This window comes from Poecilia reticulata, linkage group LG15 (genome assembly GCF_000633615.1).
Source record: "Poecilia reticulata strain Guanapo linkage group LG15, Guppy_female_1.0+MT, whole genome shotgun sequence".
In the NCBI taxonomy this organism is placed as follows: Eukaryota; Metazoa; Chordata; class Actinopteri; order Cyprinodontiformes; family Poeciliidae; genus Poecilia; species Poecilia reticulata.
Genome location: NC_024345.1, coordinates 13930387 through 13950706, shown reverse-complemented (window position 1 = coordinate 13950706; position 20320 = coordinate 13930387). Strand labels below are relative to the sequence as shown.

The 20320-nt window shown below is 39.1% G+C and overlaps 1 protein-coding gene across 2 annotated transcripts in view; it reads right to left on the bottom strand.

The window, feature by feature from the left end:
* Positions 1 to 20320, bottom strand: part of LOC103476798 (cGMP-dependent protein kinase 1) — a 91193-nt gene that overhangs the window by 53765 nt on the left and 17108 nt on the right. For both annotated transcript variants that reach the window (XM_008429389.2, XM_008429387.2), the window contains exon 3: positions 2580 to 2693. In XM_008429389.2, the coding sequence (XP_008427611.1) occupies positions 2580 to 2693 (114 nt within the window). The remainder of the gene's footprint in view (positions 1 to 2579; positions 2694 to 20320) is intronic.

The window sequence follows — 20320 nt, the reverse complement described above, 5'->3', positions numbered from 1 at the left end:
ATATGCAATCCATTCAAAACACCTCGATATTTAAATGCTTTAAGAACTTTTTTTTTTCCTACTGTCCCCTTCTCCCGTTTCAAGACAACATAAAAACAATTTAGTCTGCAGCCTTTTGATGGAGCTTCCTCCTTGTATTGTCACTGCTGTCCTGTTATCATCTCCATTTGTCTCTCACTCAAACCTTTTTCTTCCACTCTTGTTTCCAGCCTGCATCTACCTCACCGCCATCATGTGGAAATAATGCGACGCAGCTTGATGACAAAGGAACTCTTCTGAGTCTCAGGAGAGTCTCGGACTGCATGTGAAATCTTACTTCACTTGCCGAGACTGGCTGAGTCAAACCCCAAATGAGGCCATAGCTTTACACTTAAGTGTCTGCATCTAGGAACTGAACATAACATATTGATTAGAGGAGCATTCAGGGGGCACTAAGCATCCTGGAAGGTGCAGTGCTGCTCATAATGTCTGCGTAAGTTATTTTAAGGGCTTGTTTCTTTAGGGAGAATGCAAAATAGCAAATACTCTAAAAGGATGAAAGGTTGGGAATGGGAATATTTTTTGAATGTGCTGACGCAGGAACATTTTTACTATGCAATTAAAATAATTTGTGGTAATTCATTAAACAAACCATGGCAGTTTGCCGATTCCCAAATCACCCTTGAAATGGTTAAATCAAAATTTTTTAATAAAGATCAGAGTTTAAAAATTGCTGCAAAAGAAATTGTGAATAAAAATGCCACTCTAACTTTTCAGGTCTAGTCTGTCTGTAAATAAACACGTATTTCCAAAATGTACATATAATTTCTCTTCTACTGGTCCCAAAAATAAGCAAAGGTTTTAGCAAAAGTGTGTCGTTTACATTGTGTTGGACCTGCAGTTTTTTTGAAATAACAAATACAGAAGTAAAACAAAAAGTACTCTTATGAAGAAATAAAATATCTAATAACACTGAATATTCCAGAATAATCTCAGTTCAGAGCAGCCGGTTCCTTCACCAGTGAGCCGCTGAAGACACTTTGGTGACTCGTACAAGCTTAAGATATTTCCTCATCAAGCTTTGCCTTATGAGACGTTCTCATCCAATGCAAACCCAATACTGCTTATTGTTTCGTATTGTGAGCTTGTAAGTTAAATTCCTAAGTAAAAGCCTTACCTCAACACAAATAGGCGGTTCATCCAAATTCTAAAGATATAATTACTCACGGAGGGGGACTTAGGAGATTACCGTATGTGATTAAAATTAACTGAGGTTACATCCTCCTACAGAGCTGCATGCACAGATCAAATTAAACTGCTTGATTGGAATGTGAGTCTCTGTAAGCACTACTGGCTGCATGATTTCCATTAGAGACTATCACCTTTAATAGCCGCCCTGGCAGCTGAATTCCTTGGTACATTCATGTGTAGCGACACGCATTAAAGTAAAGACAGTCATCCTAAGAGACAGCGCCAGTGACCCTGTTAAACCAAACACACTTTTGGCCGTGTAGACAATTACATCATTTGTTCCATGCATGGGTTTTTTTTTTTTTATTAAAGCGCGGCAGGAAGTATGGGCCGATGGGCTGGTAGATGGGCAAAATAAAACACAAAAGAGAAAGCCAGACGCTCTGTCGCCAGTAGGAAGGGGAATATTTTATCCCGTAAGAGTTGGCTCATCTCCCCGTGGACACCTGTTGCCATAGTAACTGGAGCTGGGAGTTTGGTCGGTTTGGCTGGTTCGTTGGACTTGAGAAGGGTCAGCACAGGCCACGCAAGTTTCCGACCATGAAATGGTTGACCCCGCCTCGTCCACACTTTAACAGGATGGAGGAACCTTTGCCCTTTGTGTATTCATTAAATCCAAGGTTACTATCAGATTTTTTTTTTATAAGACTTGGAAATATGAGCCAGCTCTTGATATAAATATATATTGAAATCTCTTCTCAGTTCATCCATATCATCCTGAATGTTCCTTTGTTTCAATTCGCCCCAACTCTGACCTGCCTGCATCTGTCTTAATCCATGCATACAAATATCCTTTCACCAATTAGACCATGCCTCACCTCGTCTCACCTTTTGTCTTTTTATTATTCCGCTCAAACACAAATTTGGAGCCACTTCCTATTTCTTGCCTCACCTAAACACACATTTTTCATTTTGACATGCTATCTTGCGAGCTTTCGAATGTGTGTAATCCACCATCTGTCCTGTGCTTCCTCAGTCTCCTCTCTTTAATCTATCAGGCTATTCAAATTGCCAGTCTGATGGACCACCTACTCACCCACTGTGCATCTCTCTGAGCTGGGGCTCTGACATGTGAAAGAGCAAGAAGCAGTAAACCTTGACATTCGTCTCACTCCGGGTCTCGCAGCACTTGGCTGAAGTGCTGCAAAAACTCACACTGCTGATGGGCAGCTTTTGATAACTCAAGAACAATACTAGACACACATTCCTGCTGCAACAGACCTAAAGTCTTCTACTATGAGACTGCATATTTCATTGAACATGTGTGTTCAATGCGTCACCGTGGCAACATGTGGACATTTGAACAGGGACTCGTGTGGAAATGTTTTAAGGTGTCTGTGAAGACTCACTCTTGACAGTGGCTGTCCTGGTGCAGTTGTAGAGAATAGCCAGCTCCCCAAACACCTTTCCTGGCCCCATGGTGCAGAGCTTCAAGCTTTCCTTTGTCACCTCCACCTTACCATCTGAAAAAGTCACAGAGATGCAGAAAAAGAAAAAAAAAAAGCATTTATTGTAATAGTTTCAGCTTGCACAGTAGATTAGCCAAGTTTGACACTAAATTAAGTTTCTGCGGCAAAGTTTCAATGAGGAAGTGGAATGGATGTAAGTGTTTGAGTATTTCACTTCAAAATAAGTATATTAATTAAGGCAATTAGTGTACATCTTAAGTGATATACACTAATAGGACTAAATTAAAAATTTTTCATCTTAATTTACCGCTTTGCCAAAGTATGTCTCTGCCATTAACCTTTCCACATTTTGTCGCATAAGAACCATGAACCTTCATTTATTTTATTTTGAATTTTAGTGCTAGATCAACACAAGTCATCCAGCTGAACCACTGTGTTTTTGAGCTTAAAAAATGTTTAAAGTTGACAGGAAACTTGAAAATATTCCTGGGTAATTAAGTGTTATTGGAAAGATTTTGTATCAATACCTAAACACTAACTATAAGGTGTTTAAAAGACAAAAGATTATAAAAATAAAATTAAAATTAACATAATTTGTAGGCCCTTCAGATGTTTCATCCTATTATAGAATAAATAAACAAGCAGTGCTTAGCCTGGTGGCCCGCCAGGCTTATAATACACTGGGGGAAACTCTGCTGTCTTTTTCTTTTATGGAAAAATGGATAATACAGGTAATGTGAAAACAGTTTAACAAAACTGGATCCTTCTTTCGATGAAATGTCACCTAATTTCAGGAGTAAGTCTCTTCTCTAGTTGTTATTTTTTGCTATTGCAAGAAAATAGCAAATTGGAAGTGCGCAGTATATTTTTTACCCCAGTCAGCAACATGTTATCTATTACCACCCAGGATGAAACTATACACAGAGAGGAAGTCGTTAAGTGTGTCACCATCTCATCAGACTCCTTCCTGTGACTCTCAATGTTCTTATGCAACAGCTCTGTTTCCAAAAGGGAGAATTTCTGTAGCATTAAGATGAAAATGTAGAGAAAGAGTGAAAAGCCTTTCAGTCTAAGACTTTAATAAATCTTTACACTAACACTTCAATTATCAGCTGAAGTATTAAAACAAGATTCAAATTGTCACCTAGTGACTAATTGTCCAAATGTTACTGTGCAAAAGTCTGAGCTTTTAAAATAACTGAGAATACCTTCGATATTTTAATTTGTGAGAACATGAAACTAAACACAAAGTAAAATACAACAATCTGCAAAATCTGCTTCCTGTATTCTTAGATCTTTTGGAAAAACTGAAGCTAATAACATCGACTCTTAGAGTGTGCCCTGGTTTTTCTCTAGGGACAAATGAAACTCTTCCTTCCCATTTTATAGAGACAAAATATTTCAAAAGCTTGACATAGCTGAAATAGATGTAACATCAGCCAAGTTTTACAGAGCACAAAAAAAACAGTTCTCTGCTAAGTTAAAAACAAAATCTATGCCTAAAGGAAAGCTACTTATGGTTGAAAAATCTATTCTTTAAAACAGATCATCATAATGATCCTCCTCCTCCCCTTTCAACACTGGATTTAAATGAAAAAGTATGCATATTTCAGAACACAGTAAATATTTTAAGACAGCTGTTTATCATCTTGAAAGCACTCACCTCATATGCAAAGATACCGATTTAATTTCAAGCAACTATGAAGTATGACTACCAATTTGCCAACATAAAATTAAGTGGTCGGGGTTTAAATTTATTTCTGGCTACTACCAAGACAGACATGAAGAAAAGCCAATGTTACATCATAAGTGAGATTACAGGGTGGCTACTATGGAACCAGTCAAAACCACAGCCTTGTCTTAGCTACATTTTAACACGCTGTGTATATAATTGTAGCTGTAAATAATCCAACTACCTATCCAAGGGATGCACATAAACAGGACAAAGGAAGTGGTAAATGTATCTGTTTCATACTCTGAATCACTTTGGGTATCAGTCCTGATGCCCAGGCTTAGAGCTCCACACTCTGCTTCTTTGGTCAAACTGATGATTTCTCCACCGTAACAAAACATCTGCTGTAATTTTCTGTTCTCTATTCAGGTATCCCTATAGTGTCAATTAAAACCCCCAGAAACATGAATCACAGAAGCAGACAGAAGGAGAAAAACTTCCAAACCCAAGAAGAATGACCGTGTTTTGTAGAGCGACCCCACGGCCCTCTGCAAAGCCATGACGCACATAATGTGGTTGTTTTACTCATCCATCTTTAAAACTACCACATTATGTGCATCTTTGCTTTGTCAGCCAGCTGTCTATTCAGTAGCTGGCCATGTGGCTCCTCCTCGAAAATAAGCTGTTATTAGTCTTTTGAATTTGAAGGTTTATTTATTTCAACTTTTCTTTTTTATTTTAATAAAAAATAAAGGAAAACTGATTGTTTTGGGGTTTTCTGAGGCCATGAATAATTGATTGGTAAAGACAAAGTTGACATTAGAACACAAACAGAAAGCAGTAATTAAATAAAATCCTGAAAGAGGTCAGCAGTGACAAAAAGAAATCCTGAATTTGGAAAGCTTGCTGACCGCAGGCCTCGAGGGAATTATTTATCATTTCTACTGCCAGGAATAGAAATAATAACAATGTTAATTTATTGAAATTTCATAAATTATCTGTTTGTTTCTTGTTTTGTTTTGGGGGGGTTTTCTAAACCGACTCTGGGAAGTTCACACACACACACGCACACACACACACACGCTCACGCACACACGCACACACCCACAGCACCTCCCCTGACAAAAACACACATGCTCACAGGGTCCAGCTCATTTCCTGTTTTTGCATCTAATAATACCTGCTTTATCGTGCTGCTTTGTTATTCAGTGGAACTGAAAAATTCACCAGAAATTTTACTCTCTCATGATGAACCCTCATTCAAATTAAGGCACATGCAAAACCAAATGATCACATTATGTAAACAAGCTGATATGGCTGTACAGTTCGTACTGTCATCAGTGAATGTGATGTCAAAAAGCAAACAAGAAATGTGATACATTGAGAACACAGCGTGTGCTACATATGAAGAATGCCCACTGCTATTAGCTTATCACTGTCAGTGGACGTCGGCATGTCTTCCTCCCCCCCCAGGCTGTGTGAACAGGTTTAATGGTTGATCATTTGAATGCGAGTCGCAGTGTGCCTCACATAGCGGGGCATCGGAGCACACCTCAGAGCAGACTTTTCTTTGGCTCAAGATCAGATGAATTTTCTGCCTGGATTTCTGATTAAACGGCCTAACTCTGCCTCACACCAGGCACTGGTGAGGACTTGTCATATAATGAGAAACATCAAAACTCTACCAGTAGGGGTTCGAGTTCTCTCCTGCGACGAAGGACGTCTTGACCCTTTCTTGTGAATCGTTCACATACAGAATTTTCTCTTTTTGACTAAACGCCATTTCTATGCAGGAAATGTGAGTTCAATTCAAATAGAAAAGGAGGCCAAACATTAATTCCCAACCAAAACAGAAGACTGCCTCTAACGTTTTTAAAGTCAAGGAGCAATACACCATTTATCTCCATCCTGGCCTTCTTTTTATTATGTTTCTCTAAGACTATAAAGTGAACATAAGGAAACAGGATGTTGGGGAGTTCAAATCTCTGAGGATATAACACAACCAAAATCCCATTATGATTGACCGCAACCTTCCGGCACAGTTCAGGGGTCAAATTAACCAATACCATTTTTTTTTTTTTTCCATCTGACCATTGCAAGAAAAACAAAATCAAGCAAAGCATGTTTTTATCCTGCAACAGCAGCTCAAAAATGGAAGTCTTGAAGATTTTTGGTGCTAGAGCACTGAAGTTTACTCTTGTGACTTCAGCTCAGCAATAAAAAACAAACAAGCTGCACTCAATGGTTTAGAGCAGTTAAAGCCGCAGTAAAACACCAGACTGAAGCTGAAAGCCCATGTGTTGAGTTTGAGCAAGGGATATATTAAATGGCCACTGAAATATGTTTAATAAACCGACAGTTTTACAAGAAAAAACTGAATTTGTTCTTTATTAGGAAAAAAATATGCTGTTCCTCTGAGACGGTCTGATCAAATTGATCTATTTTGGCATCTATCTATTTATCAGCTGCTTGCCCTTGCTCTGTGTTCACTGCTGACTCCAATAAAGGCAAGTATGATATCAGTGATATCCAAAGGGTTAGTCTGTGTTGGGTTTGCTCTAAAGTTGAACATTGATCTGTCCTGCTCTGTAATGAGTCAGCACAGCCCGTCAGCTGTGACAAACCTGATTGTTTACTGGTGGCTGTGCAGAGAATCCTGATCTCTGAGATAGATTTTCCTCGACATCGATTAGCTCATCTCATTCTCTCTGAATTAATGATTAGTTAAAATGGTCAACATTTGCACAAAATTTATAAACCCAAGTCCCTCGGATCGCAGGGCTGTGACAAAAATCAAGGGCAAGGCCTTGTCAGGCACTATCAAGTGCCTCCCTCAAGTTCGAAACAGAATAAATCCTTAAGTTTGAGAAAATACCAATGCAAACTTGAGCCAAGGGCAAGAGCAAACAAAGACGATAAGCAGCTAGAAGAAGTGTTGACAAATTTAGAGTTTTTTTAATCGCGCAGAGGAAAATGGGAATGACGTTTGTTGAGTTCAAAGCACTACCAGAAAAAAAAAAACACATTGTTTCAGCAAGCCTCTGTGTGCGTGCGTGCGTGCGTGTGTGCGTGCGTGCGTGCGTGCGTGCGTGCGTGCGTGTATGCGTGTGTGTGCGTGTGTGTGTGTGTGTGTGTGTGTGTGCCTGACAGATAGTATAGCCGCAAGATGTTACACACCAAGGAGAAGCAGGTCTTCAATAGACTGCCATTGAAGAAGTTTATAGAAAGGATTTTTTTTTTACTTAAAACTTTGAATGCTAAAGGTGAAACATTAATCGTCCGTGAGTCGTTAACTCAACCCTGTCAGCCAAAGGGCTGCATCAACAGATTGTCCCCTTTTGCCTCTGATCTCCTCAAATCAGCCAGGAGTGCTGCATGTCACAGAGTTCTTCCAAGCATTTACTCCAGTCATATCATTATGAAGCATGAATGAACCTAGTAGCAGCTGAAAAGTGTAAGAAAGGATAGGTGATTGGAAGGACAGAAAAAAATATCTGGAAAGAGATCATTAAAAAACAAACCAATGAAGGGTTTTCCTGCGAAGATCGGTCTTGAATAATTTAATTCAATTCACGGGTGTTTTCCATCTGACTCCTTCCCTTGAAAAAACATAACAAGTCTTAGTTATTATCGCAGGTAAACAATTGCTCACAGATTTCAGAAAATCTCCAAAATGGAATTGATTCTGAAGCCACAGGAAAATGTTAGAAACCTATTTGAGCCTCTGAAGAGTTTTGACCACACTAACCTATTGTTAGATAGATTGTGTTCAAATGGGGAGGATACAGGACAAGTCTCAGCCTCCCCAAGAGTGACTGGCCATCAACAATCCTCTGAAATGACAGGTCTGTGACAGTCTGTGAGATTAGGAACCCAGGAAAACCATTATTGGACCAGGTGTTTGTTCTCAAATCAGTGACTGTAAAATTGTATCATCACAATAACTATGAGCAACAATAGTGTGTATTTTAGTGCTATAACAAAAAGCAGCTCTGTTCTCCATCTTAGAGAGGTGACATTCAAGAGTCAAAACTTGCTGAAGTGTTGTGGACAGGAGGTGGGAACCAAATATCCTTTGGTTCCCACCAAAGGATATTTTTTAGGCTCTTAGTTATTAGAGACGATCTAAGGATGTTAAGCTTAGCTGAACAGAAAATACCGGTAGCTCAAAAAAGCTTTGACCTTGAACTAAGAAACTACTGCATCTGGTGACAAAATGGCTTTATAATAGTATAATTGTACTCGGCTTTCTGTTGTGGTCACAACCTACTAATTCAAGAGCAGAGACAACGTTTCAGACAGCGAAAGAAGCAACACCGAGAAGCTCAATAACGCATACATTTATGATAAAAAAAAAGTTTAAAAAAAAAAAAAGACATGATGGTGACTTTTCTGAAAGAGTATTTAAAAACTCTCTTTGGGATTAGCGCTGTTAGCTAACTGTATATGCAATCTCGCTGTGAGTTTTCCATATTTTAACCACTACCCCACCTCGTGTCACAGTCTTCCAGAAGCCTGCTAACATTTTCAAATTATTTATGCTATTTAACAGAGAAGTTTCTGTAACTAAACATCCCATGCTTTAGTTCAGTTAGAATTAGCAAAACTGCTTCCGTTTTCTAAATGCAAGAATCATAACCATGTGATGTTTTCAGACAATTTTGTTTTAATATAATTTATTTTTTTCTGAAAAGCATCAGTCGTCCTGCATCAAAACCAATCTATTGACATAATGCAGCCGCCCTCCTACTGCTGCATTCAATCTCAGTTTCATCACACAACAGGACACATCTCCAAACCATTATGGTCTGTGCAACTGAAAGTGTTTGTAAACTGTCTTTTCTATGTTTCCTCTGGAAGAAACACTTTTTCTTTCATGAGTGGCCTTCTAACCCATGGCCACAGCACTTGTTTCCTTGTGGTTAATTACATCCTTTTACCAGATTCTGGTACCATTTTCACAAATACTTTTATGTTTCTTCTGCGGTTTATTGGCATTTTACACCAAATCATGTCTATCTCAGGGGTTAAAGAGCCCTCCTCTTTCCATAACAATTTGATGGTCAGATTAATGAGGCAACTTGATTAGTATTCTATTTTTAGCATCACTATTGTTTTTTAAAATCTTTTGTCAAGTGCCTATGGACAAAATCCTCACTTTTGCCAAGTGTGTTTTGTCAAGAAGCAGTGGAGCAGCTATGCACCTCTCTGTAAATCAGACCTGGAGAGTAGACCGGCTGACGTCAAACTGTCTCTCTTAAATGTAAGCTACAACAAAAGGGTGACAAAAGGTGGGGGTCGAGGGGCGAGAGCGGCAAGAGGAATCGGGTGAAAGACGGAGGCAGACTTGAAGAGAGGACAATAAGAACAGCAGGTGAGAAAAGGCCCTGCGGGTCAGGTGCACCTGATGTGACAGGTATTCACAGCTGAACATCTCATCATTGAAGTCGAGAGAACGTCACATCTTTTTCACCTCGACCGAGGAGCGTTCCTGCAGAGCCCCGTACCGCCAGCACTGAGAAAAATTGCACGGCAGCTATGCAGAGAGCGCAAGAAAGACCTAAAGACTATATTCAGTGACTTGTCAAAAGAAACGAAAGGACAGCTGCTTTCAACCTTTTTACATCATTGTGCCTCAGAGACAGTATTCAGCAGGAATATGCTGTAGCTCTTCAGGTCTTCCTTTCAAGGCCGCTCATCTTCACACATAAAGTTAGTTCCAATGTGTGGAAGTGATAGGACGTGTGGGGGAAGATATCACAGCTGTCCACTTGTCTGTGGCTTCTCTTTCTCTCTCTCTCTGCTTCCATTAAGACATTATAAAAGGCCTGATGCCATGCCTGCTGCTCTACTTCTCATCAAACTCTGATTATGGTTGTTGTGTTGACAAGTTGATTGGTTGGCCAAGTGGGGAGGCAACTGAAAATGATCATTTATTCATACATTAAATGCAGCCTTGTAATTAGCAGCTAACAATCTTATGTGCAGCGTTCCTTTTATGCAAATTTGTCAATTTAAAAAGCTCTAACATTAATAACATCAGTAAACACATTAATGTGGTATCTTAAAAAAAACAGCAACAAAAGTACCTCTTTAATTTTAGCATCCACTCATTTCAAGTACCTTGCTGTGTGACTACAGACATGAGAGGGGATGTGCAGCACAAAAAAACTCACTTTTTGATACTTCATATCAGCACAATACAAAATATCTTCTTCACTTCTGATATCCATCTAATTTATCTCATTATGCTGAGAAATTCTCCCTTTGTTTTTTTCCGAAATGAGCTGAATCCTTCATAATTATCCAGTAATCTTGTGGAAAATTAGATTGAAAATGAGTCTCTCCTTCATGTGATCCTATGCAGATTTCTAAATGGATGCCATGACTGCTTGGGAAGGGTGTGGGAGGGGAAGTCCATCACCGGGGAGCTGGTTGAGGCACAAACGCCAAAGTAACTAAATGCAAAGACGACAACATAAATTACCAAACTGTCACAACAAAACAAGCTACGTTATCTTAAGACGAGGATAATTAAGTGGCGTTCTGCTTATGACGGCTACAGCACAGACATTGTCAGCCATTTTGTTTTACAGAGAGGATGTTCAGAGTTGCTTCGTAAGTGAGAGGTAGGAACCCGCCCAGGGTTTATTTAAAACTAAAAATATGTCCATTTCATTTTTGTTTTAAAACACATACAGTTGTTTTAACAGCATTTTTTATGATAAAAAAAAGTTTGCGTTCATAAATGTAAATGATGTTCAGTCTCTTCTCTCTTCACTGAGACAAATGAAGAGATAAATGTGAAACTCGGAGAGGACAGAATGGCAAAACACCAGCCATCCTTTCTAACCTCAATAGACGCCTCCGACTGTAAAACAAAAAAAAGACAGCCTGGTCTACCTGCCTTTCCAGCACCTCCTCTTTGTGTCTCTCAGTAAAACACATTAGCAATAACAATAAGACCACAAATGTAAACATCTCATCATTAGATGTACAGAGCAGTGAAGAGAGAAAGAGAGTCGGAAGGAGAAAAGAACAATGATGCACTGGTACAAGGACACACTGTCCTTTCTACTTCCAGGCTTCTGTAGTTGGAGGAACAGTTTCAAGTGTTAGTGCATCTATTCATAGTTATTGATCATTACCTGAGTAGAAAAATAAAAAATAAGAAAGAAAGATATAGTAGCAATGTCTAGAACAACATAAGCGATGAAGAAGAGCAGGAAAGGAAGTTTGGTTTTTAGACTTGATTCATTTTGTGCTTAAATCTTGACGAAAAGGCAGCACTATGACTACAACAGCACGCTGCAGAGATTTAGAAGACTTTTCCAAATCCACAAATAATGTTTTCTTGGAAGCGTGCGCCGTATTAGGGTGTGCTTTATCAAGTGAGCTCTGGAATGACTTTCGTTTCATGAGAAATCATTGTAGTGTGTAAAAGAACTGCACCTTGCATCAAAAGCAGTAACGTACGGCCGCTGCTTATATCCACTTATTGTAGCTGATCTTGCTATGACTTAAGTTTCCTTTTTGCCTATAAAATTGAGCTAATTTAGTATTTGAAATGCTTTTAATTATTTTCTATTTGTCAAAGACACAGGTAAAGAGATATTGTCCTTTCTTTGGTTTGCGGCTGCATGATTGCATTCATGTGTGTTTTACTTAAAACATTTAGGTATATATTTTTAGAAGACAACATGGGATTAAATGTGAACTGTTGCCTTTGGCAAAAAGGTCCATGTGTAGAGTACTGGCTGCATTGTTCAGTAATGTCAATAAACTTTGAAGAATAAGAGTATGACGGAATAAAAGGAAGTCAAAATTCTTTTTTTTTCTTGAAAAAAAAATTTTAAAAGTCCAGCCATTACTTTGAGTCTTAGGCATTTCCTGTAGATGATGAAAAAGAAAAATGCTGTCAATTTAAGTTGATTCTGATTGCGTCCACAGGCAGTCAGAATTTAAGGCGAGAAAAGCATAAATTTATTTTTTATGTTTTACTTTTGATATTTTTGCGTGAAGCTGATATCCAGCGATATTCCTGGAACTTCACCTAAAGGCTGCTGGAAATAACTTGATGGAAAATGAAAAGCTCAACACATTAATCTCTGGGATTAGTCCATCTTCGTCCAAGATTTTGTACTCACTCCATTAGTGAAAAGTCGCTGTGATCCGGGTTCGACACCAGGGGACGGTTGTCATTCCAAATGCGGCGACAATTCCAATAATCTTCCAAATATTTACCAAAACATTTCAGCAAATGCGCCAAAACCAGACTCTTTAATTCATTCTTGAACAGAGAGGACATTCTTTCACTTAGCTCACATGTATAACACACACTCACACGATTTATAATAGAACACAGAAAATTCCCTAGGGTGAGGTATTTGACACAGACAATCAAAGTTTAAGGAAAAAAAGATCAAAGAGATGAATTTCAACAAAAGGGCAACTAATAAGAAAAAGTCTCAAGAGAGAGAGGAGAAACTCAAAATGAACCCGCTTCAAAAAGAAGTATAAAACCTGACTCCAGAGACGTTTATTGATAAAACTAGCCTTTACAAGCTCTCTGAAATATGGATTTCTCCTGCAGGAGAGTCACTGAAAACAAGACATACCTTCAGTTATCCACAAAAAACTTATTTGTACACGTCCTTCAGTTGCAGTATAAAGCAAAACTAGCTAATTTTTTTTTTTGTCTTTTGTGAACAGCTGTGCACAGCATGTGGATATATATTGTGTCCGCAGTGGACTTTGCTTTCTTGCTGCGCAGGCGAGGATTCTTCCATGACTGTAAAAGCACAGATTACTTCTGTGTCTTCTTGTATCCTCTGTCTGAACCTCTGCAAACACAGCTTATCCAGTCACAGCAGACTCTTCATGCTGTTGCCAGTCTGTGAGCGACACCTCCACATACTGTACACACACACACACACACACACACACACACACACACACACACACACACACACACACACACACACACACACACACNCACACACACACACACACGCAAACCCACAGTTTCTCTCACGACAGCAGGCGTATAATGCAGTACATATTTCAGTCTAAACAATGAGTGGAGTTTGAAACATTTGCATAATATTCAACTCATAAAATGGTTTTAATCTGTTTTTCTTGGCTTTTTCAGTTTCTGCCTTCCCTTCTTCATACTCCGCTCCTCTAATGTGATGCAGACACACATACACACACACACGCACATGCGCACACACACGCACACACGCACACACACACACACACACACACACACACACTCTGCTGTTGTCTTTCCACATGAAAAACTTGCAAAAGCAGTGTTAGGCTCAGGGATAATTTGCAAATTATTCATTAACTCCTGCTCTGAGCTGTATTCTTCGGCTTCTGTAGAGGGACGATGTGGATCGATTAATTAATAATAGAAATTAAGTGGGAAGGAAAAGAGAAAGTATAGTTAGAATACAAGCAAATACCAGAATAGAAATCAGGTAAGCCAGACGGATCGGTGATGAGTAAGAAGGGGAATAAGACAGAATTGACAAAGAGGTGATGAACATGTGTAGAGGGACGGTGACAAGAGGACAGATTGGGGTCAAAGCCGGTAAGAAGAGGAAGTAAATGTCTTCGGTTTCATGCTTGGGCATTTTGAAATAACTTGTAGCAGCACGGCTGTGTCTGTGACAATAGGAGGGAATTAAAGAGAGAAAAAAAGCGACAAAAAGAACTTCTCGCTGGCAGAGGCGGCAAATCGGACAAGACACTCACCAGAGAATGAGTATTTTCTCTGTGTGCTACAGGCAGATGGGGCTCCGCTCACTGTAGGTTGAGATTTTTGGTTTGCGATACACACTCTCAAACTATTTGCACATAAATAAGACATTAGCTGAAGTTGCGTTCCTCTAAATTGATGTATTTCAGACAGCTGAGCCACTCTGTGTTGCCACAAAGCCAGCAACTCTCAAAAGTCAACAGTCCACTTGTATTTGGTGACGTTCCAATATAGGTCTATGTGCTTTTCTTGCTTCCTTTCCCACTCATTCGTTGCTCTTTTTTTTCGCTGCAGATTGAAATTGTCCACTTTGTATCGGAAACCTTCAGAGGCTTCGTGCTCGGTTACGTCACAACAGCATTCTCGTCTTTAAATTAGAAAATAAATTTACAAGATGTCGGAAAGCAAATACATTCTCGGCGAGTGAGCAAGCGCTCCCGCAACACTACCTCAATATGGGACCAGCAATGCTATCAATCAGCTCAGTAACAGGACTATTACTCACACAAAAGCAGTAATAGGCATTTCTAACGGTCTTGAACAAGTTAATATCTGTTTCTCTGCGACATTTGAAGCAGCAGCTTCACAGAAAAAAAGAATGGCATTACACACATATTCACTTAACTAGATTTTAGACTTTCAGCTCACTGGGGAATTTGATGCAGCGCTACTATCACTGTATTGTGACACGTCCTTTTATGTGTACCGTAATTCCAATTACAGACTCCCCCTCGCCTTCCCCCCCCCTAGTGACACCTTAATGAGGCTCTGCTGGGAGCTTGTAAAAATTTATCATGAGAGCTGAAGTCAGGAGAGGCTGTGTGTGTCATGTTCCTAAATCTAACTACACATCTGGAAATCGACAAAATTTTGGGCACCTTTAACAAAATTCCTTTTCTTCGAGTTTCTCGCCTCTTCACTGCCCATTCTGCAAAGCATGTGAAACGCAATAAAATCACAGTCATCCCGCTCCAAAAGTTGAAAAGCATGTGTACCGGGCGCTGCTAAAGATTAAACTCACAATTACGCTCCTCTACACTGAGCAGCTCTCTGATAGCAGACAGCATGTTCCCCACTGGAGATGATGTTCGGAGGTACAGCCTTCTCGCATGCAGTGGAATAAATCATGGGCCAATCAAGGCCTGCTGTCTGTTGTCAATCAAATTGCTTGCCTGAAGTCTTTTCTAGATAGACATTAAATACAATCTGATCTTTCGCTTAAAAACTGTAAATTACAACCACAACTATGATCAATCTGAGTGACCACTGTGGTTTTTCTCCTGCCAAGAACAGTAATATGGCAAACTAGGCCAAGGAACCAAAGTGCATGCAGGTGTGAGACACAGAATTAAGAATAAATAAAATCCCCATTTTCCATTACAGACCCCCAAATCATATCAAAGCACTGAGGAGATGGGGGGGTGGAGGGGAATTAGAAACCACAAAATCATCAGATTGGCAAGGAAACGGTCATGTAAGAGAAAAGCAAACGTATCCCAGACGGAGCTGAAGACGTAAATAATTTTATGTACAGGAGAGTCGCTGTTAGAGAGCAAGGGGAGTTAACAGGTAGAAAATCTGAGAATGAGTGGAAGACGTAAGCTTTGAACCCTGTTGTGAAAAAATATTAGCAACTTGAGATACTTGATTGCCGCTGCTCTACATTGCTAGCTTCCAAGAGTCAGAGTCTGTGTTTTTTATCGATGGAGGGAAAAAGTCGATGAAGATATTGATGAAGACCCCGGCAAGATTGCTTAACGCTCAAATCTTTCAGAGAACTTTTCACGATGCGCCCCCACTTGTTCTCTCATACAGTTAAAGAAAATAAAACACTGATAATGCTCAGAAACCGACATCGACTTCTTCTTTCTTGCTTTAGTAGTGAAGACAAGCTCAAACAAAATCAGACAGCGTCGGGCATACAGCCTATTCCAGTTCCAAGTAACTTTTATATTTAGATATCCAAGATGCCTTTTAAGCAGACATTTTAAGTCTGAGCCCCTGCGGAGCGTTGCGGTTCATTATTAATGTGATTGGCTGCTGTAAAATGCGGCGCCTGTCGTGTTGGTGTCTGCTACATGCTGAGTTCTGAAGGCCCAATAAAGCCAAAAATTTGTGAGCCTCAACATTTCACTTTGCAGAGTCTATTCGCCCCAAGATGCTACTTTGACAGCAAGTGCAGCATCCATTCAAAGTCTGCATAAGTTAAGTTGCCAGGCAACAATGCACTGCAATGTGTTTGGGAGCTCACGTTTCTGTAACCAAGCGAATTCTTCGTTTTCACATCACCTTATGAATATGCAACTATGACACACACACAAAAAAATATATTACTTGACAGTTTATTAGCAGCAGCTACTCTCCTTGTAGAGTACTGTTAAAACGTTTAACGGATTTTACTCATGCTGCATGTAATTCGCTGTACACATTGTGTTCTTGCACACTTTTGGAGTCACACACAGGTGCCTCTAGTGATTTTATCTCCAAGCTCCAGACTGCAGAGGGGTTTGCCTTCCTTTATCCTGCTACACCAGGCACATAAAGGATCCTTCTGAGAACTCCAGCCTACAGCGCACAAGAGGTCCTTCAACCTGGAACAGCTGTCAGAATCTCAGGCAGAAACAATAATGCTGTCTCTCGTGAATTTTCTTGGGAAACTGGTCACTTTACACGTGCTGTTGGACTCATCCGTCCTCCACCAAGATGATAATTGTTTTACCTCCAGGTGCTTGTTAGATGAAGGAATTATGAGATAAAATATGTATAAATAGCAGACATAGAAAGCTGATTCCATGTCGTGTTTTCAAAATGCTGCTAGTGAATTAGAGGACAAGGTGGTAGGAAGGCGATAAGGTGCTTGTGGAAGCTAAAGGAGATTATCACAGTCTGAAGCACACCCCACAATTATTGGCATTCCTGGTAAAGTTGTGTAAAAAATTATTAAAATACTTTTTTTAATAAGCCAGAATCTCACTGTGAAATATAAAATAACAGGGAACTTCAGGGATTTTCTTTTGCTTGTGCTGAGTGCCCAGATTCACTTTTAAAATATCCTGGAAATGGAAAAAGTTCATATTGGCATGTGCTGATGTGAGGAAGTGTTACGGATTCACAAGATCTTTGGAACAGAAACAGTCCATTACATAAGAAGCTGCTTTTACACATGTTGATATGTTTCATCCCAGGACCCACCTGGGATAATTGCTGTTAAAGGTTTATTTGAACAAGGTTCCAGTTAAAGTCCCAGTGGACTTTATCACCCTCCAAAACATTTAGGTTTCAGATCTTGTGACAAAAAAGGCTTTTCAACTTGTGTTTTAGTTGAGTTGCAACAATTAAGATGAATTAATCTAAATTTAAGCTTAAACTGTGGTAAATATATCAGCAGTTTTCTTGAATTTTACTGATTCAAAAGAGTTTTATGCACTGAATTTTATTTCCTTCTATTATAGTGATTTATTAAATTTTATACTGATCGTATTTTAGTACATATCACATGATGTATGTTTCACATCACTTTTTTTATTTTATTATTTTTTTATTTTGTGCTTCTGTAAAAGAATGCAATTACTTTAAGGTTTTAAACTACTTTTAGTCCAGGAGGGAGGTCCAAATTAAATACCAATGTTTATTAAATAACATAAACAACAAGTGCTTTCAATCCACACTGTTGCTCTTTTTTAATAAGTGATGCATAGAAGCTAAAGAATTGATGTCATGCTTTCACCGAGTCAAATATGCAGGGCGCCACTATTGGTAAACACCGCTGTTCGTTGTTATTCTGCGGTTTATCTCTGAAGCAGTGAGGGAGAAGGCTGCCAGCAGACGTACAGCTTAAGCCTTAAAACAGCACATTGACATTCGACTCTGTCACATTGAAGCATTAAAAATACCACGTAAGCCTCCGCTGGACCTCTGTGACAACGCTGTATTTGTCTTTCCAAGCAGCGGGTCAATGAAATAATTGGAATTCAATCTAATTTGTGTCAAGAACTTGTCAAATCCTGAGTGTAGAACTGAATTCCCAGAACGCCTCCACCTGAGTGAATTGGTCTGCAGTTGGTCTGAATATAGCAGGCTGTCAAAGAAGCTACCAATGTACCGTGAAGACTTCAGCTTTGGAGTTGATTCTTTTTTTTTTTTTTGAAAAGCTTCTTCGTTTGCATTTCACTGCTTCTTCTCTCCTCCCTGCTGACAGTCGACAGTTTCCAATAAAAAAAATAAATCTTTAAAAATAAATTAAAGGAAATTTTATTCACTTTGTTGCTTTGAACTATGATTAAATAATAAAATCAATTAAGTAAAGTTACAATTTCCTAGATAAAAAGGACATAAACATAATAATAGTAGCAGTGAAGGTTCAAGAGAATCAAATTAGAGATAAAGAAACCCAACTAATTAGAAATCTTGGACAAAATCATTTTAATATTGCCTTTAACGCTAATTCCCTAACAATTCATATAAAGTCAATGTAACTGAAGCATTGTTTAATTTTTACTATTTTCTAAGCTAATACGAGTGCTTAGGAATCTGTGAACTTCTCTCAATTCACAGAGAGGCCCACTTAACTTAGCCATTCTTCAAAATGGAAAGGAGGACAAGCAATTCAAGTCAGGTGGATGTGTGATGATCCTCAAAACACTCAGGAAATAGCCGCAAAGAAATAACTTCACACGTTAGCCTGCCCATATAAGTGAGCACAATAATCAAAGCGTCTGAAGCGAGGAGGACGATAAAGGAGGTAAACAATACCTTCAACGCTCACTGTTAGAGAACATCAGCATAGAGAGGCATCTTAGGGTCACTGAGTCTCCATGACAGCCATTGGGCATAAATATATGCAGTGTGCTAAATGCAGCTGAGGCTTTTATGTGGAGCTATGTGCTTTGGTCAAATGATAATTCAATTTTCAACAATAAACACTTGAGGTGGGTCTAGAATGGAGAGAATCTGCGTTGTGGGCCAAAAGATTTCACATGGCATCTTATCAAGATTTCAAATAAATCACATAGCATCTGAACGACAACGCAAAATGGGTATTATTTGGGTCTTTTAACAAAACAAGTATCCAAAAAATTATGACTGATTAAACAGAAATGATTGGCCAGACGTTTTTACACTTATAAATGACAAACGAGTGTAAAAATGTGCTTTTAGAATCAGTGTGGGTTTCGCCAGCTTTTCTAAAATAAATTATCTTTACCTGAGATGCAAGCAATCTGTTATTTAATTTAAATAAGCAATATTTGCAAGTCAAAAACACATTCTTTTGTTTATGTTTCACATGGTTCCTACTCTATTCAGTAAAGGAATCAAATTTTTTACGTCATTAGCTGTAGAAGACAAACAACAGAGAACTGTTGCCCTAACCCATCGTGTTTCTGCAGTACATGGGTTTGTTTTAGAAAACACACTTTCATTGGATTAAGTTGCATAATTGCTTTGAAGGAAATTGTGGTGGTTTACTGAGCATAAAATACTTGTTAGTAATTGGATGTGATTATGCTGATCATCATCATCATTAGCCACCTGGATGTGTCTTTGGGGATGACATTGCCAATCAAAAACCAATCCCCTCGCTATGGAAATGTGAGCCTTTGTCTCAGATGTAATCAGTATTTTAAAAAGGACAGATGCTGGAAACGGCCCAACGGATGCAGACAAAATACAGCTGAGTTAAATAACAACAAACGAATACTGATATTCTTTCACTGTTTTGTCTGAACTTCATGTATCTGGTCAATCTGAAATTCAAGAATGGAGGTGAGGATTCCTCACCTTCCTCCTGACATCGCTCTCTAGGTTCTCTATTGGATTCAGGTCAGGTCAACTTGCTGACCGCTCAAACACGGGGATACGGTGCTCGCTAAAGAAGCTAGCTTTACTTTTGGTTGTGTGGGCAGGAGCCAAGTCCTACTGGAAATTAAAATCAGTATCCCATGAAGCCTTTCAGCAGAGGAAACCATTAATTTATCAAACTGTTCCATTAAGACTGTTGCACTTACTGCTGCATTGACAAATCACAAACCCATAAATATAACAGAGGCAGCACTCTGAGAAGAGCCAGCTTCATCAGCAAAGATCTGTTGTCACGAATCCTCATTCAGGACGTCGGAAACCATCATCTGCTAAACATGGTTGTGTCGGCCATAACGTAAGACTTGTGTGTGAATTTTTTGCCTTTGTTGGTGTTATACAGTATTTAAATCTTTTTAAATATGTGTGCTAAATGCAGCAATATAT